At 35.8% G+C, this 26,177-nt stretch overlaps 1 protein-coding gene across 2 annotated transcripts; it reads left to right on the forward strand.

Moving 5' to 3' along the window:
* The first annotated feature begins 674 nt into the window (after positions 1-674).
* On the forward strand, positions 675-26,177 carry nt5c3a (5'-nucleotidase, cytosolic IIIA). 2 transcript variants are annotated; one of them, XM_056474924.1, is made up of 9 exons: positions 675-963; positions 13,902-14,000; positions 15,539-15,608; positions 16,649-16,695; positions 16,808-16,893; positions 16,975-17,064; positions 20,807-20,969; positions 21,071-21,271; positions 23,921-26,177. In XM_056474924.1, the coding sequence occupies exons 1-9, from the start codon at positions 826-828 to the stop codon at positions 24,020-24,022; spliced, it is 996 nt and encodes a 331-aa protein (XP_056330899.1). In that variant the 5' UTR covers positions 675-825; the 3' UTR covers positions 24,023-26,177. The 2 variants fall into 2 exon arrangements, with proteins under 2 accessions (XP_056330899.1, XP_056330900.1); XM_056474925.1 differs by lacking the exon at positions 675-963 and adding an exon at positions 12,641-12,729.

Raw genomic sequence — 26,177 nt, forward strand, 5'->3', positions numbered from 1 at the left:
ACGTTTAGAATAGCAAAGCATGAGACAGGCTGCTGTGATAAATGTGGGGAAATAGAAACATTAGAACAAGTAATTAAAGAATGTGTCGCATATGAAAAACAGAGAAGTCAATTAGTTAAAGAATTAAACATTTACGGGATAAATAATCTGTCATTTCAGACTTTATTAGGAAATGGTGCAAATCAAGATAAAATAATACTCCAATTAATTAATTACTTGAAACAAAATTGATTAATAGATTTTGAGAATAGTTTAGCAAAATAAAGAAATGGTAAATTTATTTAGATATTAAACTTTTATTATTATTATTATTATTATTATTATTATTATTATTATTATTATTATTATTATTATTATTATTATTATTATTATTATGGTTGTTAATATTATTATTATTATTATTATTATTATTAATAAATTTGTTTATTTTATTATTTTTTTTCTTTCTTTCTTTCTCCTATCTTCTCCTTCCTGTTCTCTCTTCCCTCTGGTAATCTCATCCCCTCCATTCGTATATATATATATATATATATATATATATATACATATATATCTTTTGTTCTCATGCTTTTTCCTACATTATGCGCTCCACACTCCTATCCAGTAGGTGCCGGGAATGCACCATGTAAGTTGGTCTGCCAACCGCCATTAACCCCACAAGAAGTAGAAGAAGTGTGTCATCCGGGTCCTCTCTCTAGCAGTTCCTCTAACATGACACATACGACTTAGAAAATAGATTGAGTAGGGTGGTTGTGAGCTGTCTTAACACACCCCGTAAACGTAGTGTCTGTGCGACTAGATTAGTTTTATTTTCTGGAAGCGGACATGGACACGAACGCGGTGGTTAAAGTCGGCGCGATGGCGAGCGCCACAGTGTGCGCGCTTTTCGGCGGTGTGGTGTTCGCTCAGTACATTTTCACCAAAAAACAGAGAGCAGGGAAGAAAACCAAGATAATCGAAATGGTGAGCGCACATTTTCAATTTGGGTAATGGCTTTCATATCTCCTCTAGCTACTGCGAGTGAGCGGCGCGTAAGATTTGGCGGTTATGGTGGTTGTCAGGCTCCATGAGTTGACAGCTGTGCCGGTTGAACATAATGGACGCGCTCGCGTTGAAACTAAAAGTCCCTTTATATCTATCTACAAATTTATATCTAGTATTTGCTGAAGCTCCGGTTCACGGTCACCGTACCGAGGGCCGTGCAGCTACCGTGAACGGTGATGGGATGCAGAGGTCATCTCTTTATTCAGATTAAATACACGAATATGTTTGTTTACTGTGTAGTGCCACTTTCAGACGAACACTTAAAGTGTACTTTTAAGTCTTCTTGAGGATAAAGACATTATAGTTATGTTATCTTATATATTTATAATAATATTACAATTTTTTTTATAATAATGTTACAATAAGAAAACGTGAAGCGATAGTTGACCCAACACTGAAAATTCTTGTTTACTCATCATTCGCTTGTCACAAATCTGATTGAGGTAAAGTTGTTTTATATTCACACATTCGGACTTTATCCTTAGTAATATTAATAATAAAATTTTTAGAAAAGTATTCTTTGCAAATTCAAAACAGTTAAATCATATTAGCAGCCACAGTTAGCAGTAAAACATTGTTCACAGTCAAATAAATAACTTGGTGCTAATGTTGTTTTTGAGTTATACTTCCATGAGTACCATAAGTACCATAGTGTCACTGAATAAATGTGCGAATATAAAATCATCTCAATACGAATCTGTTTCTTTTTTCTGTTGCACACAAAATAAGAAAAATTATGTAAATGTGTAACTATTTACTTCCATGATATTTGTTATTCCTACTATAGAAGTCAGTAGTTACATGTTTATAGCATTTTTCAAAATATCTTTTTTGTGTGTGCTCAACAGAGTATAGAGAATCATAATGGTTTGAAACCACCATTTTTGGTGAACTATCCCGTTAATGTCAGTGTAAAATAAGCATATAGTTAAGCTATGATGTTGTAAAGTCACGATATCCATCAAGACGTGGATGAATGTGTCAGGTTTGTGTGTCTTTATGATTTTGAATGTGAATTTTATTGTGCTTCAGAATAGCTTATTTGGCTGAATAGGAGCTATTTTTGCCATGGTACCTTTTCCTGCACAAGTAGTGCCCGCCCACTTTGTCAGCATCCTTGTTCAGTTGTTGTTCCTGCTTTATATTAAGTGGCTTTTTACATTCCAAAATAATTACAATACATTCTTTTATTTATTTATTTTTAGTTTATCAGCTTATTAAATGTGTTTACATTTGAAGTCATAATTGTTAGCCCTCCTGTTCGTTTTTAGTTATTTTATTTTAATTACACATTTAACACATTTCTAAATATAATAGTTTTAATAACACAGTTTCTAAAAACTGATTTCTTTCATCTTTCCCATGATGACAATACATACTATTTTACTAGATATTTTACAACATATTAGTATTCAGCTTAAAGTGACATTTAAAGGCTTAACTACGTTAATTAGGGTAATTAGGCAAGTTATTGTATGATGATGGTTTGTTCTGTAGCCAATTGAATAAAAATATTGCTTAAGGAGGCTAATAATAGTTACCTCAAAATGGTTTTTAAAAATTTTTTTAAAAAAAGCTTTTATTCTAGCCGAAAAAAGTAAATGAGACTTTCTTCAGAAGAAAAAAGATTATAGGAAATACTGTGAAAAATTTCTGTAAATATCACTTGAGAACTCTTTTGAAAAAGAATAAGTATTGCACAGGAGGGATAATCATTTTGCCCTCAACTGTATATATGATGTAATGGCATATGCAAACAAAGTAAAAATATATATATATATTATTGATAGGGCTGCACAACATATTATTTCAGCATCGATATCGCAGTGTGATCATTCGCAATAGTCCCATCACGAGCATACACTGTAAAAAATCTTACGTGCTATTTACTAAAAAAAATAGTGGTAACACTATTGCACGTATTATTTTTAAGTAAATTTCAAGACTTGATTTTTTTTAGCAAAAACCACTTGAACAAATCATGTGAAAATTACAAAACTTTTGAGTGATAGATGAAGTTTTTAATATTATTAGTGGAATGTGCTTTTATAATTTAAGCAAATCCACCACCATTTGCTCATATTTATTTTTGAAAATTACTCATTCATAAATCGTAAAATATATAATGTAAAATGAAATACATACACAATACATTTAGGCCAAATATAATTTTATTACATGTTACACTGATAACAAAATGGTACAACATGCTAAACAAATCTATATAAAATTCACAGCAATGCTAATCTCTGATAAAAAAATTCCTTTATCTATGTCATAAAAAATGTTCTGTCAACTTTCTTTTATAGGAACAGTCAAATTTTAGACAAAATTTGACAGAATTGGTGTATTGTACAACATATAAAACCAGTATAAAAGCTGTATCTCAAAATATTAGCAACACAAACAATCAGTCAATGCAGTGAAATTTCCCCAAAAGGTTGTAACAGTGAATTTGTGTCAGAAACTTAATATACGTTTCTTTGTAAGATTTTAATTTGGGGAATATTTGTATAAATCCAGTTCAGCAATTCTAGATTTTCCAAGCTAGCCATGACTCACTTACCCTCCAAGACAATGCAGAAGTCCTCATGGTTGGTCATCCCTCTGGCAGACTGCAAACATCTCAATCAAATCCATATAATTGAGTCAATTTTCTTAAAATAAACGTGAAGCCATCTTTCCTCAATATTATTAGCTTAATTGGTTTCTCAAATTAAGCTTAGTAATTGCACTAGTTTGCTTAAAAAAATAAGTGAAATTCAAATCTTAGTTATATAAGCGAAATCTTCTTAATATTTTATTTAAAAAAAATGCAGAATATAAATTTTTTAAAGAAAATATGCACATTATTTAAAATGACCACATACATTTTTTTAAATGAAAATTACAAGCCTTAAGATTCATTTTTTACAGTGTACGCAATGTTGAGCCTGGATTATAATTTATTATTTGCATGCATTTTTGATACCTGTGAGTTTATAATGACATTAAAAGCATTCAGGCATGATAAATTGTACCATTTGTAACTTTAAAAACGATTAATTTTATTGAATTTTTTTATTTTTTATTATTCAGTTACTGTACTTGAATACTGATAGACTCGGGATATGATAAAACACTTAATTTCAATTGGATCTTTTTCTTGATTTTTCATGAAAATACGACACATGCAAATACAGAAATGCACTGCAAATAGCACAGACCACAATGAAAATGTGTCGGGGGACCCCAAAAAGTTTAGACATCGTTTATTAGATTTCATGGAGATGCACTCCCACTGCAAAATCATTCCAATCGATCTAACATTATAAATTCTTTCCAAATAGAGATATTAAGTCATCTGATGCAATTGTGTTCATATTGCAAAATATATCGCAAAATATAAATAAAAAAAAAAAATCACAATACTAGATTTTTCCAATATCGTGCAGCCCTATTTACTGATGTGAAATCACAATGTCCTTCAAAAAACCTATTACGTTTTTTTATACTTGTGGTTCCTTTTGGTTCTGGAAGAGAATGTGTTATTGTGGCACTAATGACTTATTGATATATTTGACTGGATTGGAGCTGTGGTTGCCATGGCACCTTTTCTTGAGACCCAATAGACTGCATTAGTGCCTGCCCTCTTTGTTCAATACATGTTAATTCATAAATCACATATTGCGATGTAAAGCAGAAAAGACCAGACCAAAATCAGACAAAAAGACTGTATTTACAGCTTAACTTATTATGAACTGTGTGATTTGATGACACAGTCCTAATGAAAATGGATCAATTTAAATTTGTCTTGTTTGATTGTGAATTTAAAAACCCCATGACTTATGTTCAAAATATGCTTTTATAAATGGCATTGGAAAGCAGGTCGGACACTGGAAGCGCCGCTAGGCGTCGCGACACGGTGCGCACATGACAGTTGAAAGTATCACACTGTGTGGCGTGGCAGAGAAATGAACAGTGTCCTGAGCCGTGGCTGGGCGCTGCGGACAGCCGCCGACTTGCGGCGCCGGTGTGTGTACTCTGATAGAAACCTATGTTTAGAATTCTGAAATGTATGGTGCTGCGTGGCGCTACGCGGAGTGCCACCGAGCATCGCTTCTGGTTTGCGACCTGTTGGAGCGCATGGAAAGACATTTAAGCATCTATTCTCAGTGCTTTATTGAAGGGTTGACAGATAAAGAGCTCTTCTGATATGATTTGTCATATATAGCAGGTTTAAATGTTCTGATTTATGGACTTTTTTACATTAACATTAGTGGTGTAATGGATCACAAATCTCACAGTTCGGATCACATTATGGTTTTTTGTCATGGATTGGACCATTTTTCGGATCTGCTAAAAAGGGGAGTAGACATGTAATTTGTTGCATTTATTACAGAAACAGTACTGCAAGAAACCTGTAGAATTAGAACTTGTAATTTTATTAAAAAATATAGTCTCATTTTCAATAAATAATTCAGTTATTCACTCATAGCTATAAGTATCATTTTTGAAGAATTATTCAGTGGCATATTTTTGATGGCTGGTTGTCGCCACCTATTGGTTAAATAATGTAATTGCTGCCTACAACTTTCATTTTTGAGCTTCAAGTTAAATGCATATGATGGTGATTTTAATCTTTACCATAAACATCAGTGGGTTTTTTTATCAAAACTATAAACTGTTATCCCACTACTTCTGTTATTTGACTGTTTGTAACTTCATAACTAACTCTAGACCTAATCTCTTTGTTGATTTTTGCATTGTTCACGCACGGATTTGAATGCAGCGATTCAAAGGATTAATAAATATATGCAAATCACTATCATTTCTAATTTATGTTGCATGTGTGTTGAGATCGCAATCTTTTAACGATTTATTTGTGCAGCTTTCATTGAATGCGTTATTGCAGGCTAAACACCTAAGAAACCCACCACATCCCGAATAACCCACCACAACTTCCAGCATCATTTATATTTTACAGGAAAGCCTAAATGCTTTCATACATGTGATTTTAATGATGTAAGAGGGTATCTCTCTGTGATTGTGACAAATTTAGGACTAATTTACAAGAAAGAAAAAAAACCTATTGGCCTAATATGCGGGTCACGTGTGTTCTGAACCGTGGGTTGTGATCCGTGATCAGTTACACCCCTAATTAATATAAGTGATGCTGGTTAAATTACTATATATAAATATAAATTGTCTACTTCTCTATATATAAATACAAACACACATACATACAGTTGAAGTCAGAATTATTAGCCCTTTTAATTTACCCCCCAATTTCTGTTTAACGGGGAGATTTTTTTAACACATTTCTAAACATAATAGTTTTAATAACTCATTTCTAATAACCGATTTATTTTATCTTTTGCATTATGACAGTAATTGATATTTTACTAGATATTTTTCAAGATACTGGTATTCAGCCTAAAGTGACATTTTAAAGCTTAACAGGGTTAATTAGGTTAACTTGGCAGGTTAGGATAATTAGGCAAGTCATTGTACAATGATGGTTGGATCTGTAGGCTATCGGAAAAAATATTGCTTAGAGTAAAATATAATAATATTGACCTAAGAATTTAAAACTGCTTTTATTCTAGTCGAAACAAAACAAATGAGACTTTCTCCAGAAGAAAAAAAATGTAGGAAATACTGTAAAACGCTAACTTGGAAAAGCATTTGGGAAATATTTGAAAAAGAAAAAAAATCACCGGAGGGCTAATAATATTTTTTTTAGCAGGATAATTTTTTGTCTTGGAAAATGGCTACAACAAAGGTGTTCCATTAGTTAACCTTGTACCTCACAATAGGTCTGACTTTATAAGTTATTATCAAAAAGAGAGGAACAGGGATGACATATTTTAAAGCCCGACCCAGAAGTTAGCATCATCCTTGTTTATTCCACAACAATCAAACTGTTTTTTTTTAATGGCCTTTGGAGTATTGCATGAAAATGATCTCTGATGTGCCATTAAGCCATTTGGAAGTGCAGAATAATGGACTTATTTACAGGTTTCCAATCGGAACTACACTATGAACAGTGCAGTGACCTTAGACATCAATATGTAGATATAGCTCAATTGACTGTTCCATACGTCACCGTATTTGCTATCTTGCAACAAGCGCTTATCATTATTCATGCTCAGAAACCAATGAATTTTCATCAAAAATGGCATGACGGTGCAACCTATGGTTGTAAAAGTCATATATATTGATGGTAGGTTCCTCTGATGATCAATTACAATTAACCATTATTGTGTGTTTTTTAACTTGCCATAATGTAGAAGTATCTGATGACAAACTAAATCCTGTGAAAAAAGATTGCTACTAAAGGCTATTCCAGAAAAGACACTCATAAATTCGGGTAACTAGGTTGCACTTCATTGTCTTGCTTAAATGTAGACTTTGACAGGTGATAACATGGTATGTTATTGTAGTTATTTAAATATCAGTTAAAGTTTATAGGTACATTTTACAAGCTTTAAAACAAAAGCGTGTGTGTTTGTGTGCTGGTTTTGGTGGTTTATAGGGAAAATTAGTGCAATGACATGGGCATGACCTAGCTATTACAATGTTGAGGTGGTTTGTGAGGACATGCCCCGTGCCCTCGTAATTCAAAACTTAGCAACTTTTCATTTTTGTCACTCTTAGTACATGAAAAGTCAAGCTTTCAACAGGAAAATTATTCATTTTTTTAGCAAGATGCTAATGGTCTAATCCGATTTAGTGATTTATGCTAAGCTAAAAGTGCTCCCACCAGACCTAGAAATGTTCTGAATGGATTCAAAAAAGGTAAAACTCAACTGTTTAACTCTAGGTTACTTGGGGAAAATATACTTAACCATAGGGCTGAAAGATTTGTGGAAAAAAAACATAAAAACTGACATTGCTGACATTCTGCTGTCTTCATTTATCTCAAAAACACAGATTTTTTTTACAATATAAATGGCATCTTTAGATATCTTTTCTGCTGCGTATACTGTTGTCCTAAAAAACAAAACAAAAAGACGTAAATAAAAAATCGTACACATACCTTAGGAACGATATAGCAGGAAGTTTTGGCTGTTTTAAAACTTTGACTTTTCCGAACTGCGGTATACCTTGAAAACCGTTATCGTCCCATGCCACTGGGATGCTTTTTGCTCGCGTTTTGCTTCGACGTTTAACGCCTTGTGACTAAATGAAGGGCGCCAATGTGATCGTGCACACCAACGCACAAAACGGCAGACGTAAAAGCATAATTTTTAAAGAAACACCTCATGCTCGTTTTTTTGTTATGACGCGCTGTCAAAACCTTCTCCACTAATCAGAATGGCACTTTGGAGGCGCTCAAGTGCAACACTGTCAATGCGAGCGCACATTGAAGAAGATGATCGGAGGCGATATGAACGTGGAGCTGCTTATTGCACTGATGAACAATAATAATTTCTTCATCGCTAAAGCTGGAGCTGCTACTTGAACCATCCATGCTTGTTTAAATCACCAGTAACTTTAACAACAAACTTGTCAACTTTCTGTCTTCTTCTGTGTTACAAGCGGGTGTCAGAAGCTTATAGTTGTGTAGCGCCATCTAACGTCAAGGAGTGATTTTGCATACTCTTCTGCTCGACGCCAGTGAAAATCACTTGGGTTCGAATCCGGAAAAACGTCTCAAAAAACGCTGACGATAAACGGTGTACGAACCTTCAAACTTGATAACTTCTTGGTTTAAATTTGCTTGAAATCTTACTCCGTCACAGAGGTCTTAAAAACGCATCCAAATGAAAAAATTACGTTAACAGGGTCTTTTTCAGATTTCAAAATTTGCGACTGATTTCCTAATAGGGTTTGGTTTAGGGGTAGGGTTAGGACAATATAACAAGTGCTTTTTAGAGTATGAAATATATATTGCAAATAGAAAGACCTCATAAACCACCAAAGTGTGTGTGTGTGTGAATAATACGTAATTTTAAAAAAATATGATTTAATGAATAAGAAAAAAAATATATAAAATATCAACAAATCTCTATATTATTGAAATTTGGGCTACTTTTACACAATAACGATGTAGCCAAAAACGCCAAAGGTTTTCCCTTATTTTAAAAAAAAATGTTTAATATTTAACAACGTTTTTAAAATGATCCACCTTTACAAGTCCTTGAAAACTGTACAGTAGGGAAGGGAGAACATGCTGTCGGCTAGGCGCTGACGTTTATGTAGAATTTGACATGTGTGTGTATAATGCGTTTTTGCTGTTGGTCGTTCTACCACACACTCCACCATTGTTGTGTATGTTTGTTTTACATACATTCTTTAATCTACACCTCTCTAAACATACTTTGCATGTACAGGACGTCATCGTTTTCAAAGACTTTCATTTTTGGGTATATAGATAGAGATGACAATGGCAGCATTTTCAATTTCAAACTTCTACTTTGAAACCAATTTTAAGATCTGTGTGTTTTCAGTCACAAAAATTTCATTGTCATGTTAATGAACAGGCTTTGGCCAAAAATGTTGGCGTGTAACAGGCCACTTCATTTTGGTATTATTGACTTTGTTCACACAAAATTAAAAATTCAACTTTTACTTATGCTTAAAGGTTTTTGTCTTTGAAACACAAGGGATATCTCACTAAAAATAAAATGTCTCAACATTTACTCGTACTCAAGTAGTTATAAACCTTTTATGTATTTTTTTCTTCTGGTTTTTTCCTACACAAACAAAATATTCTGAAGAAGGTTGCAAAGAAAATCTGCCGTTGACATCCAAGTCAATGGCTGTTTTATCCCCAGCATTCTTGAGTATATCTTCCTTTTGTGTGTTCAGAAGAAAGAAACTCAAACAAGTTTGGAACAAGCAATGAAATAATGGCAACATTTTCATTTCACCAAAACTTTCACTCTTAAAAATCTTTGTAAAGTCAATGTAAACAATCCATACCAATCAAATAGTTTTAATTCAGACAAAGAGTCACAATTGCTTAATGCGATTTAATTAGCATGTAAACACTGATTAGCGCACTTCAAATATGGTAAACAAGCTCAAATGTCCTTGCTTGATGAATTGTATCTTAATCCTCAGTATCAGTAATGCTGTTGGGACATTCATTGAGCATTCATACGCTGAAGAATCATTGTGTGATGTTTAAAACCTGTTTTAGAAACACAATAACATGTTACAGCATGACTCCAACCCACAGACATGGATGAAATTCTCTTTGGAGCTTCATAATGCTTATTATTTTCGTTTCTGACATCTGAAATAAACATATGCAGAGTAGAGCAGTCCTTGAGCAAACCCTGACCTTATTGAACCACACAATCCACACATGCCGCACATTCAGACACTATGAGATAACCTCAGTCCTTTGGTCAGCATAATTTGGTCAGAGACAATGTTGTTTGACCTGAATTTTCACTATTTTCAAATCAATTCGACCGGTCTGAGGGTCTGGCAGGAGCACCTTTAATTTAGCTTAGCATAAATCATTGAATCGGATTAGACCATTAGCATCTCACTCAAAAAAAAAAAAAAATAATAATAATAATAATAATTTTCAATAATTTTCCTATTTAACGCTTGACTTTTCTGTTGGTACACTGTGTGCTAATACTGACAGAAAATGAAAAGTTGCTATTTTGTTTGGCTAATATGGCTAGGAACTATACTTTCATTCTGGTGTAATGATCAAGGAACTTTGCTGCTGTAGCAGGTGCAATGATATTATGCAGTACCTGAAATAGTCCCTAGCTAGGTAACTACACTGCGTAACATAATTCGTTTTTGTCAGTCTTATGCTGCTTTTACACCAGATGTGGATGAAGCGTCAAGTGGGAGTAATCTACATGTTAAGTTAATGTAAAGATGCAAAAAGACATCCTGCGGCATGAATCGCGCAAATAGAGTGGTGCGAATGACACTATTCGTGTGAATGAGTTGGCACAAGTTGAGCGTTTTGCACGTTTGACGTGCGAATCGCTGGACTTTTGAACTGGAAATTTGAACTTCAGCAGACATTCGTGTCGCATTAACCAATCAAGAGGTTTCTCTTGTAGGGGCTTGATTATGACGTAGTGCCTGTTGTTGGTGTCCCAAGAGGAAATTCTGTGCCCACACCAGACAACAGCTCATCAAACTGGGCTTGGCTCAGTCTGAAGCACCGCTGAAAGCCACCGTCATTCAGGTACAGTTTCTGGAGGAGTTGATGAACTCAGAGCTGGGTGCACCTCTGAAAGGATCTAGTAGACTCAGACACAGCGCAGAATGAATATATGCTGTTTTTCAGCCTTCCTAAAGCACATAAACAAAGCTATTCTCTTAATAAAATCCATGCTAGCCCATGACGCAAATCCACGTCTATTGTGAAGCGACTGTGACGCGAATTTGATGGGCGTAGGAATCGAATTCGACACCGAACTAACCGAAATTGGCGCGTGAAGTAAGTGAAATTGGCACGCAAACAAAGCAAAATTGATGCGCGAATTAAGTAAATTTAGCGCAAATGAAACAAATTTGGCATGTGATTTGAACTTATGCGCGAATAGTGTGATTTATTCGCGTGTGCTGCGTCTGGTGAACACAGCATAAGTACATGATGTAACTACAGAAAAGTCTTCAATAGAAAAATTATCCTTGTTTGTTTGTTCGTTTTTTTTAACAACATGCTAAGGGTCTAATCCGATTCGTTGATTTAGCGGAAGCCCTGCCCATATTGCAAATCCATGTCAAATATGAAGTGAATTTGACGCGTGAATGAATCGAATTTGACGTGCGAATGAGGCAAGTAAGCTCAATGTTCATCATCTACTCGTGTGCGAATAGCGAGATTTATTCGCATGTTCTGCGTCTGGTGTGAGCACAGCATAAGTACACAATGCAACTACAGAAAAGTCTTTAATAGGAAAATTATCCTTTTTTTTTTTTTTGAGCAAGATGCTAATGGTCTAATCCGATTCAATGATTTAGCAGAAGCCCTACCCATGACGCAAATCCCCGTCTAATGTGAAGTGAATTTGGCATGTGAATGAAACGAATTTGCCATGCAAATGGAGCGAATTTGACGTGCGAATGAAGCGAATTTGGCGCACAAATGAAGCAAATTTGGCACAAAAATGAAGTGAATTTGACGTGCGAATGAAGCGAACTTGGCGCGTGAATGAAGTGTTTCTTGATGTACGAATGAGGCGAGTAAACTCAAAATGTTCATCATCTATGCACGAATAGCGTGATTTATTTGCGCGTGCTGCGTCTGGTGTGAACACAGCATAAGTACACAATGTAACTACAGAAAAGTCTAAAATAGTTTTTGTTTGTTTTTTGAGAAATATAATTTATGCTAAGCTAAAAGTGCTCCAATCACACCTGGAGATGTTCTGAACGGATTAAAAAAAAAGTAAAACTGAACTGTTTAACTCTAGGTGACTTGTAGAATAAGCCTATTTTCAAAAAAGTGGAGTTTTATTTAAATAAAAGGGTATAATAATAATAAACCTATTTCTAAACCTCACTTGTGTCATTATCACATTATTTTGGCTTTATATATTTTTGTGTGCGTCTTTAAGAAGGGTGTTTGGGTCATGTGACTCCCTGCAGGGGGTTAGATTATGGGGTGTTATCGTTTTTGAGGCAACGCCCCCTTTGTGGCAGGGCTATATAAGTGCGTGTCAGACAAGAAACTTTTTCTTCTCTTTGACACAACGCCTGGAAGAGGAAAAGGTACGGTTACAGGCTATTTTTACACCGAGTTATTATTGGACTTGATATTTGTTTACTTGTGTCCTGCAGTAAATGTCAGTGAAATCCATATTTACGACAAGTAATTTGACGTTTGGATGCTTTTGCATTCTTGCGAGTTTGTGTTTGACGTACCTACATAATTTATGTTGTATAATAAAAAATGGTGATTGTAGTTGACTGGAAATGTTTGTTGCTTCTTAAATGGGATATGTTTGAGTTCGTGAGTTCTTTGGGAGCTTGTTTTTAATTAGTTTGAATATCTGCACAATCTGTCTTATGCAACTTATGTAAATATAAGGGATCTGGTTTCCATTTGGGGGGCTTGAGATGGGGGTTGGGGTATTTTTAAGATCACAAGGTACATCCAGTGTACTCGGAGTATGTTGTCCACTGTATTTTTGGAATCAGGATAAGGAGGGACTTAACTTTGACACTGACAAATGACAAGTCAACACTGTCTAAATTATAGTTTGCAGTACTTAAAGGGATAGTTCAGCCAAAACTGAAAGTTCTGTCTCATCATTTACTCGTTTTTCCACTTGTTCCAAACCTGTTTGGCTTTCTACCTTACGTTGAACACGAAAGATATTTTGAAGAATGCTGTAAACCTGCAACCATTGACTTCCATAGTAGTTCTATTTCCAACTATGGAAGTCAATGGTTTCAGGTTTTCTGCTATCTTTAAAATGTTATTTTGTCTTTAACAGTATAAAGAAACTTGTAAAGGTTTGGAACCCCTTGATAGTGAGTATAAAAAGAGATTTGGTGAACTATCCCTGTTAAAACTAACCAATATACAAAAATGTCTCTAAGATATAATTATACAACAGCATAAGCATAATTATTATTAAGCAATTGCTGGACATTTAAATAAAAAAATTATACAGGAAATGATTACTAGCACAAATTGACAAAATGATTCCAGAAAATGTTTACCTGTAATTTATTATTGTCTTCTGCCTCAGTGGAATTCTTCTTAAAGACTGAAGCTTGTGTGTGTTTCTTCTGTATGGTTGTGAGACTGCAGCATCTGCTCTCCTCTGGCTCCTCCTCTTGACAGTGACGTCAGCATAGCTTTAGGGAGAAGGGAGGGAATACATCAGCACACCACTGAATGCCTCAATCTCATTGGTTGTTTCTTGTTGCTGCAGATGCCAGAGTTCGAGAAAAACACCGTTCACATCAGAGACCCTGAGAGGGTGGAGCAGATTATCTGTGGTCTCATTAAAGGTGGAGCTTCCAAACTGCAGGTACAACCTTTTCTGTGCTTTTTTTTTTTTTTGCACTGCCATGACTATTCTAACGCACAACTTGTGTTATGCACAGAATGAAAGCACAATAAAGCAGGAATCACTGTATGATATTGCTGAAATGTGATTCATGTTGCATGCATTACCAAAAATACATTTGTGTAATGTTAAATATTATTGTAGATATTGTTTATTGTGAATGTCTAAATGTTTTCTTTTAATGGATTAGAATATTAAGTAAAGCTCATGATCCATGAAGATATTTTGTAAGTGTTCTAATATAAATATAATAAAACGCCATTTTTGTTTGGTAACGTAATGCTAAGAACTTAATTATGACTTAACTTTTCAACCATAGACAACCCTAACCCAATTGATTTTCTTAATATTTAGGTGTTTTTGAACCTGCCAAATATTGTCATGTCTCAACAAACCATACATCAATAGAAATCTTATTTATTTGCATCATTAAATAGGTGGTATGTACAGTTGAAGTCAGAATTATCAGCCCCCCCTTTCAATTTTTTTTCTTTTTTTAAATATTTCCCAAATTATGTTTAACAGAGCGAGTAAATTTTCACAGTATGTCTGATAGTATTTTTTCTTCCGGAGAAAGTCTTATTTGTTTTATTTTGGCTAAAATAAAAGCAGTTTTAAATCTTTTAAAAACGTTTTTAAGGTCAAAATTATTAGCCCCTTTAAGCTATATATTTTTTCGATCGTCTACAGAACAAACCATCATTATACAATAAATTGCCTAATTACCCTAACCTGCCTAGTTAACCTAATTAACCTAGTTAAGCCTTTAAATGTCACTTTAAGCTGTATAGGTGGGTCTAATAATTGATTATATAATTGAATTATAATTGAATATATATGTGTGTATATATATATATATATGTGTATATATGTATATATATATGTGTATATATGTATATGTGTGTATATGTATATGTGTATATATGTATATGTGTATATATATATATATATATATATATATATATATATATATATATATATATATATATATATATATATATATATATATATATATATATATGTATATGTGTGTGTGTGTGTATGTATATATGTGTGTGTATGTATATATGTGTATGTGTATATATATATATATATATATATATATATATATATATATATATATGTGTGTGTATGTGTATATATATATATATATATATATATATATATATATATATATATATATATGTGTGTGTATGTGTGTATATATATATATATGTATGAATGTATGTATGTATGTATGTATGTATGTACATAAATATATACACACACACACACATATATATATATATATAGAGAGAGAGAGAGAGAGAGAGATACACATAAATATATACACGTGTATAAATAAATATATATATATATATATATATATATATATATATATATATATATACATACACACACACACATATATATATATCTGTGACTAAATCTAATGACTCCAAATGTGCAACTTGACTATTCTTACTGTGCTTTATTTTTGTCCTTTTTTTTTTTTTTAGATCATCACAGATTTTGATATGACGTTAAGCAGATTTGCTGTCAATGGAAAGCGTTGTCCATCATGTCATAGTGAGTATGCCAAAAAAATGTGTTTACAACAAAGATTTGTACTCGTATAACACTCGCTCACATTCCTTGATCTTTTTCCCTTAGTTTGAGTGAATAAACCAGAAGATTTCAGTGGCAACACTTCTGTGCATATAACCCATTTGTAAAAAACAAAATCTACAGAAGCTTTGCACGACTAAAAGAGTTTTAAAACATTACCTGTCTAAAATAAATTTTTCAGCCATGGTGTTGTCCTTCATTCAGCGTGCAAAAGTAACTCTAATATTTTGTCAGGATTTGAAAGTTTTGATTCAGCATTTGTTTTTATCGCTGTCACTCATGTCCATGTGCGCGTGAACAGAAGCACACAGTTCTACAAATCTACATTTGCTGACAGACTAGAATTATGGTAATTGTCGGCCCAACAATATTTAATTGGATGAACATTTTTTAGTTGTATGCCCTACCCAGAGCATCAAAATACATATAAATATGTTTAGATCATTTACTTTAATCATTATGATTGGACTGTGAAGAGACTTTCAGGCAGCACAACAAAAATGTTTCTGAAGACAATCTACTACTGCACCTTTGACATAGTTTGAATAACTCATTTGTTATAACCGATTTCTTTTAAATAATTGTATAACTATGGTTTGTTCTGTGGACAATCGAAAAAAATATTGCTAAAGGGGGCTAATAATATTGACCTTAAAATAGTTTTTTAAAAATTAAAATCTACTTTTATTCTATCTGAAATATAACAAATAAGAATATTATCGGAAATACTGTGAAAATTTCCTTGTTCTGTTAAACATAATTTGGGAAATATTTGAAAAAGAAAAGGAAAAAAATCACAGGAGGACTAATAATGTTGACTTCAACTACATATGTATATATATATATATATATATATATATATATATATATATATATATATATATATATATATATATATATATATATATATATATATATATGTATATATGTATATATGTGTGTGTGTGTCCAATAAAAGCTGTGTCTTTGGGATTGGGTGATCAGTCATTTTGCTTTCACAGATATTATTGACAACTCAAAACTGGTGACAGACGATTGTAGGAAGAAGGTATCTGATTTTCTTAAGCTTTCCTTAAATGCGTCGTGAGCATCTAAAAATATATCATAAAAATTTGATTTCGTATATAAATATTTACATGGTAAATTATATATTCTTTCAGCTGGTCCACCTAAAGGAAACGTATTATCCTATAGAGATAGACCCTCATTTGACAATAGAGGAGAAATATCCATTTATGGTGGAGTGGTGAGTGTCCATTTCTACAAATACTCATAATATGAATTGATCTTTCAAAATATGTCATTAAATAAATGCCGCTTTTTTCAGGTATTTCAAGTCTCACACATTATTGGTTGAACAGAGATTGGAAAAAGACAAACTTCCAGAGGCCGTCAGAGAGTCAGACGTCAGTCTAAGGTACAAACATTTCAGCTATTTTATCCAGCCTTTCACTGTGAACCAAATCAAGAGCAATATAAAGGGAAATGTAGTTAATCGGCTGGCAGTTACACATCATTAATGTTAAAGATGAGACTTTAGGCTAGTTTTTAACAGCAGATGGTGTTTTAGGCTAGTTTTTAACAGCAGATGGAGCTCTAGTTTTTAACAGCAGAAGGCACTGTATGCTAGAATTTAACAGCAGATATCACTCTAAGCTAGTTTTTAACAGCGTTAATTTTTAACAGCAGACCATGCTTTAGGCTAGTTTTTAACAGCAGATGGAGCTCTAGTTTTTAACAGCAGAGAGTGCTCTAGGCTAGTTTTTAACAGCAGACGTTGCTCTAGACTTGTTTTTAACAGCAGATAGCGCTCTAGGCTAGTTTTTAACAGCAGATAGCGCTCTAGGCTAGTTTTTAACAGCAGATAGTGCTCTAAGCTAGTTTTTAACAGCAGATAACGCTCTAAGCTAGTTTTTAACTGCAGATGGTGCTATAGGCTAGTTTTTAACTGCAGATGGTGCTATAGGCTAGTTTTTAACAGCAGATAGTGCTCTAGGCTAGTTTTTAACAGCAGATAGTGCTCTAGGCTAGTTTTTAACAGCAGATGGTGCTCTAGGCTAGTTTTTAACAGCAGATGGTGCTCTAGGCTAGTTTTTAACAGCAGACGGTGCTCTAGGCTAGTTTTTAACAGCAGACGATGCTCTGGGCTAGTTTTTAACAGCAGATGGAGCTCTAGTTTTTAACAGCAGAAGGCACTGTATGCTAGAATTTAACAGCAGATATCACTCTAAGCTAGTTTTTAACAGCGTTAGTTTTTAACAGCAGACCATGCTTTAGGCTAGTTTTTAACAGCAGATGGAGCTCTAGTTTTTAACAGCAGAGAGTGCTCTAGGCTAGTTTTTAACAGCAGACGTTGCTCTAGACTTGTTTTTAACAGCAGATAGCGCTCTAGGCTAGTTTTTAACAGCAGATAGCGCTCTAAGCTAGTTTTTAACTGCAGATGGTGCTATAGGCTAGTTTTTAACTGCAGATGGTGCTATAGGCTAGTTTTTAACAGCAGATAGTGCTCTAGGCTAGTTTTTAACAGCAGATAGTGCTCTAGGCTAGTTTTTAACAGCAGACGTTGCTCTAGGCTAGTTTTTAACAGCAGACGTTGCTCTAGACTTGTTTTTAACAGCAGATAGCGCTCTAGGCTAGTTTTTAACAGCAGATAGCGCTCTAGGCTAGTTTTTAACAGCAGATAGCGCTCTAAGCTAGTTTTTAACAGCAGATAACGCTCTAAGCTAGTTTTTAACTGCAGATGGTGCTATAGGCTAGTTTTTAACTGCAGATGGTGCTATAGGCTAGTTTTTAACAGCAGATAGTGCTCTAGGCTAGTTTTTAACAGCAGATAGTGCTCTAGGCTAGTTTTTAACAGCAGATGGTGCTCTAGGCTAGTTTTTAACAGCAGATGGTGCTCTAGGCTAGTTTTTAACAGCAGACGGTGCTCTAGGCTAGTTTTTAACAGCAGACGATGCTCTGGGCTAGTTTTTAACAGCAGATGGAGCTCTAGTTTTTAACAGCAGAAGGCACTGTATGCTAGAATTTAACAGCAGATATCACTCTAAGCTAGTTTTTAACAGCGTTAGTTTTTAACAGCAGACCATGCTTTAGGCTAGTTTTTAACAGCAGATGGAGCTCTAGTTTTTAACAGCAGATAGTGCTCTAGGCTAGTTTTTAACAGCAGACGTTGCTCTAGACTTGTTTTTAACAGCAGATAGCGCTCTAGGCTAGTTTTTAACAGCAGATAGCGCTCTAAGCTAGTTTTTAACTGCAGATGGTGCTATAGGCTAGTTTTTAACTGCAGATGGTGCTATAGGCTAGTTTTTAACAGCAGATAGTGCTCTAGGCTAGTTTTTAACAGCAGATAGTGCTCTAGGCTAGTTTTTAACAGCAGATAGTGCTCTAGGCTAGTTTTTAACAGCAGATAGTGCTCTAGGCTAGTTTTTAACAGCAGATAGTGCTCTAGGCTAGTTTTTAACAGCAGATGGTGCTCTAGGCTAGTTTTTAACAGCAGACGGTGCTCTAGGCTAGTTTTTAACAGCAGACGATGCTCTGGGCTAGTTTTTAACAGCAGATGGAGCTCTAGTTTTTAACAGCAGAAGGCACTGTATGCTAGAATTTAACAGCAGATATCACTCTAAGCTAGTTTTTAACAGCGTTAGTTTTTAACAGCAGACCATGCTTTAGGCTAGTTTTTAACAGCAGATGGAGCTCTAGTTTTTAACAGCAGATAGTGCTCTAGGCTAGTTTTTAACAGCAGACGTTGCTCTAGACTTGTTTTTAACAGCAGATAGCGCTCTAGGCTAGTTTTTAACAGCAGATAGCGCTCTAAGCTAGTTTTTAACTGCAGATGGTGCTATAGGCTAGTTTTTAACTGCAGATGGTGCTATAGGCTAGTTTTTAACAGCAGATAGTGCTCTAGGCTAGTTTTTAACAGCAGATAGTGCTCTAGGCTAGTTTTTAACAGCAGATAGTGCTCTAGGCTAGTTCTTAACAGCAGATAGTGCTCTAGGCTAGTTTTTAACAGCAGATAGTGCTCTAGGCTAGTTTTTAACAGCAGATGGTGCTCTAGGCTAGTTTTTAACAGCAGATAGTGCTCTAAGCTTGTTTTTAACTGCAGATGGTGCTATAGGCTAGTTTTTAACAGCAGATGGTGCTATATGCTAGTTTTTAACAGCAGATAGTGCTCTAGGCTAGTTTTTAACAGCAGATAGTGCTCTAGGCTAGTTTTTAACAGCAGACGGTGCTCTAGGCTAGTTTTTAACAGCAGACGATGCTCTGGGCTAGTTTTTAACAGCAGATAGTGCTCTTAGCTAGTTTTTAACAGCAGATGGTGCTCTGGGCTAGTTTTTAACAGCAGACGGTGCTCTAGGCTAGTTTTTAACAGCAGAAAGCACTCTATGCTAGTTTTTAACAGCAGATATCGCTCTAAGCTAGTTTTTAACAGCGTTAGCTTTTAACAGCAGACAGCGCTTTAGGCTAGTTTTTAACAGCAGATAGCTCGCTAGGCTAGTTTTTAACAGCAGATGGCACTTTAGGCTAGTTTTTAACAACAGACGGTGCTCTAGGTTAGTTTTTATAAGCAGACGGTGCTCCACGCTAGTTTTTAACAGCAGATGGTGTTCTAGACTAGTTTTTAACAGCAGATATTGCTCTAAGCTAGTTTTTAACAGCGTTAGTTTTCAACAGCAGACAGCGCTTTAGGCTAGTTTTTAACAGCAGATGGCGCTTTAGGCTAGTTTTTAACAGCAGACAGCGCTCTATGCTAGTATTTAACAGCAGCTTATGGTATCAGCCACGACTAAGTTTATGTTTACATGATACAGGGATGCAGCACTTAACCGGTTTCACTTAACTGCGCTTTAATTTGTCACAGTTAACAAATATCAAAGACTTAGCAGCACCGTGTTTCTGATGCTCATTAGGATATTCTTAATCTGAATGGCGATACTTTATATCCATATGTTCATTAGGTCATTTATGCGGCCTTTGTCTTTTTAATATAGCATAAGAAAAAAAATTCTTCATTCAAATGTCAAAGTTTATATAAAACACTTTATTTATGAAATAAGAGTAAAAGTCCCAGACATCATTAGATCTGACACTGCTAAAACATGTTATTTTTTCCAGATATGTAATACCAGATCTGATTTTTACTGTGTGTTTGATTGTGACAGGGAAGGTTACGAGCAGTTCTTTGACCGGCTGCACCAGCACACCGTTCCTGTGTTCATTTTTTCGGCGGGACTGGGAGATGTGCTGGAAGAGATCATCAGACAGGCTGGCGTCTACCACCCCAACGTCAAAGTTGTGTCCAACTTCATGGACTTTGATGACAATGTGAGCCTCAACCCCTTTATAAATGCCATCGGTTCACATTATTCTTAAACACTGCTTCAGTTTTGCATCTGGTGTTCAGGATTGTGTGCATGGTCTTGCAGGGGGTTCTGAAAGGCTTTAAAGGAGAGCTGATCCATGTTTACAACAAGCATGACGGTGCTTTAAGGAACACAGAGTACTTCAAACAGCTGAAGGACAATGGAAACATTATTCTACTAGGAGACTCCCTCGGGGATCTCACCATGGCAGATGGTGTCCCCAACGTGGAGAACATCCTCAAGATTGGCTATCTCAATGATAAGGTACTGTTTTTTGTTGTTGTTTTTATTCTCACTATGCAAAAAAGTATTGTTTGTATGTACAGCTGTAGTGAAAACTGAGTCTGTTATTGGTTTTCAACAGCAGATGGCGCTATAGGCTATTTAATTTTATATTTATTATTTATTTATTAGAATTTTTTACAACAAACAACGCAGACGTGCTCTAGGGTAGTTTTTAACAGCTTTAGGCTAGTTTGCTAGTTTTTAACAGCAGATGGCACTCAAGGGGGCACGGTAGGCTGGTTTTTAACAGCAGATGGTGCTCTAGGCTAGTTTTTAACAGCAGATGGTGCGGTAGGCTAGTTTTATTTTTACAGCAAATGGTGCTCTAGGCTAGTTTTTAACAGCAGGTGGCGCTCTAGGTTAGTTTTTATCACAGATGGTGCTCTAGGCTAGTTTTTACAGCAGATGGTGCTCTAGGCTAGCTTTTAACAGCAGACAGCGCTCGATGCTAGTTTTTAATAGCAGATGGTGCTCTATGCTAGTTTTTAACAGCAGATGGCGCTCCAGGTTAGTTTTATAACAGTAGATAGCGTTTGAGGCTAGTTTTTAACAGCAGACAGCACTCTAGACTAGTTTACTTACTAGGCTAGTTTTTTTTTACATCAGACGGTGCTCTAGGCTAGCTTTTAAACAGTAGATGGCTCTCTAGGGTAGGCTAGTTTTTAACAGCAGACGGCTACTTAGCCTAGTTTTTAACAGCTAATGGCACTGTAGGCTAGTTTTGTTTTTACAGCAGATGATGCTCTAGGCTAGTTTTTAACAGCAGACGATGCTCTAGGCTAGTTTTTTATTAGTAGATGGTGCTCTAGGCGTGTTTTTAACAGCAGACAAAGCTCTAGCCTAGTTTTTTATTAGCAGATGGTGCTCTAGGTTGCTTAACAGCAGACAACGCTTTAGGCTAGTTTTTTTACAGTAGGCAGCAAGCTAGGCTAGTTTTTTTTCATCAGCAGCTGGTAATTTAGGCTAGCTTTTAACAGCAGACAGCGCTTGATGCTAGTTTTTAATAGCAGATGGTGCTCTATGCTAATTTTTAACAGCAGATGGCGCTCCAGGTTAGTTTTATAACAGTAGATAGTGTTTGAGGCTAGTTTTTAACAGCAGACAGCACTCTAGACTAGTTTACTTACTAGGCTAGTTTTTTTTTTTACATCAGACGGTGCTCTAGGCTAGCTTTTAAACAGTAGATGGCACTCTAGGGTAGGCTAGTTTTTAACAGCAGACGGCGCTCTAGGCTAGTTTATTTTATAGCAGACGGCTACTTAGGCTAGTTTTTAACAGCTGATGGCGCTGTAGGCTAGTTTTGTTAAAGCAGATGATGCTCTAGGCTAGTTTTTAACAGCAGACGACGCTCTAGGCTAGTTTTTTATTAGTAGATGGTGCTCTAGGTGTGGTGCTCTAGGCTGCTTAACAGCAGACAACGCTTTAGGCTAGTTTTTTACAGTAGGCAGCAAGCTAGGCTAGTTTTTTTTCATCACCAGCTGGTAATTTAGGCTAGCTTTTAACAGCAGACGGTGCTCTAGGCTAGCTTTTAACAGCAGACGGTGCTCTAGGCTAGTTTTTAACAGCAGACGGTGCTCTAGGCTAGTTTTTACAGCAGATGGAGCTCTAGGCTAGCTTTTAACAGCAGACAGCGCTCAATACTAGTTTTTAATTGCAGATGGTGCTCTATGCTAATTTTTAACAGCAGATGGCGCTCCAGGTTAGTTTTATAACAGTAGATAGCGTTTGAGGCTAGTTTTTAACAGCAGACAGCACTCTAGACTAGTTTACTTACTAGGCTAGTTTTTTTTTTACATCAGACGGTGCTCTAGGCTAGCTTTTAAACAGTAGATGGCACTCTAGGGTAGGCTAGTTTTTAACTGCAGACGGCGCTCTAGGCTAGTTTATTTTATAGCAGACGGCTACTTAGGCTAGTTTTTAACAGCTGATAGCGCTGTAGGCTAGTTTTGTTACAGCAGATGATGCTCTAGGCTAGTTTTTAACAGCAGACGGTGCTCTAGGCTAGTTTTTTATTAGTAGATGGTGCTCTAGGTGTGGTGCTCTAGGCTGCTTAACAGCAGACAACGCTTTAGGCTAGTTTTTTACAGTAGGCAGCAAGCTAGGCTAGTTTTTTTTCATCAGCAGCTGGTAATTTAGGCTAGCTTTTAACAGCAGACGGTGCTCTAGGCTAGCTTTTAACAGCAGACGGTGCTCTAGGCTAGTTTTTAACAGCAGACGGTGCTCTAGGCTAGTTTTTACAGCAGATGGAGCTCTAGGCTAGCTTTTAACAGCAGACAGCGCTCAATACTAGTTTTTAATTGCAGATGGTGCTCTATGCTAGTTTTTAACAGCAGATGGCGCTCCAGGTTAGTTTTATAACAGTAGATAGCGTTTGAGGCTAGTTTTTAACTGCAGACAGCACTCTAGACTAGTTTACTTACATGTGTCACAATAACTTAAACAGCTTTTGTAATGCAGTAAATTAATAAATATGTACATAAATCCATCAAATCTGTTTGTCACAAATTCCCCAACACATTAAATAATATCAATGATCATAAATTGCCAAATTGTGTTCTACAACTAATTCTGTTTTAATGACTGGATTCTGTTGATTTGACTTATATGCTTGATGATGTCATTTCACAGGTTGAGGAACTATTAGAAAAGTACATGGACTCTTACGATATTGTCCTGGCGAGGGATGAAACACTTGAAGTGCCTAATTCCATTCTGCAGAAGATCTTATAATCGACACCACAGAACACAGCCTGCTCAGAAAAGACTCGTATTCGAAGATATTCGGAAAATTCCAACACACTGAGACCGGCCTTCATATTTCCACATGCCTCACAAGACATACACACTCTGCACCCCTTTTAAAAGTTATTTCCTCTCGAGATAATGATCTATTTTAATAAACACCTACATATGGATTTTCGATATAAACAAATTTCAAAAGAAAAAAATGCATCCCATCGTTTGCAGATTGGTACAAATTATTGTTTGTAGTATTTTTGATATGGGAACCTGTGTATTCATTGTTTGCAATAAACATCGGGACTGTGAACTGTACCAAAGTGACACCTCGCATTCATGAGTCATGAATGTGCACTTTTAAATTTGGAAGATCTATCACAATTCTTGTGGAAACTTTGTATCTCATATGAGTACGCAGGCTGCATGCACAGATCCAAATGCTGTAAATTATTGCTTTTTAAAAACAGCCATGATGTATTGTAAACGTTGTCCTGTGTGAATGTTTTAGCATAATGCTCATAGTTTGTGTTATTTGCACCTTTCGTTCACCTGCGACGTAGGCAATTAAACTTCGTTTTTTTTCCCTCCAGAATGTTTAATTCAATTAGATTAGAATGTGGAAAAAAGATCTTTTTTTGTGTATAGATTGTATTGCTGCACAATTTTAACACAAAATTATTGAAATGTTGGTATATGAAATATACACTCACCGGCCAATTTATTAGGTACACCTGTCTAACTGCTCGTTAACACATTTCTAATCAGCCAATCACATGGCAGCAACTCAATGCATTTAGGCATGTAGACATGGTCAAGACGATCTGCTGCAGTTCAAACCGAGCGTCAGAATGGAGAAGAAAGGTGATTTAAGTGACTTTGAATGTGGCATGGTTGTTGGTGCCAGACGGGCTGGTCTGAGTAGTTCAGAAACTGCTGATCTACTGGGATTATCACGCACAACTATCTGTAGGGTTTGCAGAGAATGGTCCGACAAAGTGAAAATATCCAGTGAGCGGCAGTTTTGTGGGCACAAATGCCTTGTTGATGCCTGAGGTCAGAGGAGAATGGCCAGACTGGTTCCAGCTGATAGAAAGGCAACAGTAACTCAAATAACTGCTCGTTACAACCGAGGTATGCAGAAGAGCATCTCTGAATGCACAACACGTCCAAACTTGAGGCGGATGGGCTACAGCAGCAGAAGACCACACCAGTGACACTCCTGTCAGCTAAGAACACGAATCTGAGGCTACAATTTCCACAGGCTCACCAAAATTGGACAATAGAAGATTGGAAAAAAGTTGCCTGGTCTGATGAGTCTTGGTTTCTGCTGCCACATTCAGATGGTAGGGTCAGAGTTTGGCGTCAACAACATGAAAGCATGGATCCATCCTGCCTTGTATCAATGGTTCAGGCTGTAGGTGGTGTAATGGTGTGGGGTATATTTTCCTGCCACACTTTGGGCCTATTAGTACCAAATGATCATTGTGTCAATGCCACAGCCTACCTATTGCTGCTGACTATGTCCATCTCTTTATGACCACAGTGGACCCATCTTCTGATGGCTACTTCCAGCAGGATAAGGCACCATGTAATAAAGCGTGAATCATCTCAGAACATGACAATGAGTTCACTGTGCTCAAGTGGCCTCCACAGTCACCAGAGCTCAATTCAATAGACCACCTTTGGGATGTGATGGAACAAGACATTCGCGTCATGGATGTGGAGCCGACAAATCTGCAGCAACTGTGGGAAGCTATCATGTCAATATGAACCAAAATCTTAAACCATGATGGATTAAGGTAGTTCTGAAGTCAAAAGGGGGGTCCAACCTGGTACTAGTAAGGTGTACCTAATAAAGTGGCCGGTGAGCGTACATATCACAGACATTGATTTTATGCATTTACTTAAATTTGATCAGATGGGGCCTTACTAGCTTTAACCCCACCCACCTTCACAATAGTTACTGTTCTGCTATTGGCTGGAGCAGCCCAAAGGTGAACCCAGAGCTGAAAATAAACACTAACGGAGAGAGTCAATCAGAGTCAGTATATCTGCTGTGGTTTAACTTATTCATAGCGTTTTAACTGTCCACATTGATGCAAAATAAATTTTACCAGTTTTCATTAATATGAAAAGTTATTTAAAA

The sequence above is a fragment of the Danio aesculapii genome, chromosome 16 (assembly GCF_903798145.1).
Source record: "Danio aesculapii chromosome 16, fDanAes4.1, whole genome shotgun sequence".
NCBI lineage: Eukaryota > Metazoa > Chordata > Actinopteri > Cypriniformes > Danionidae > Danio > Danio aesculapii.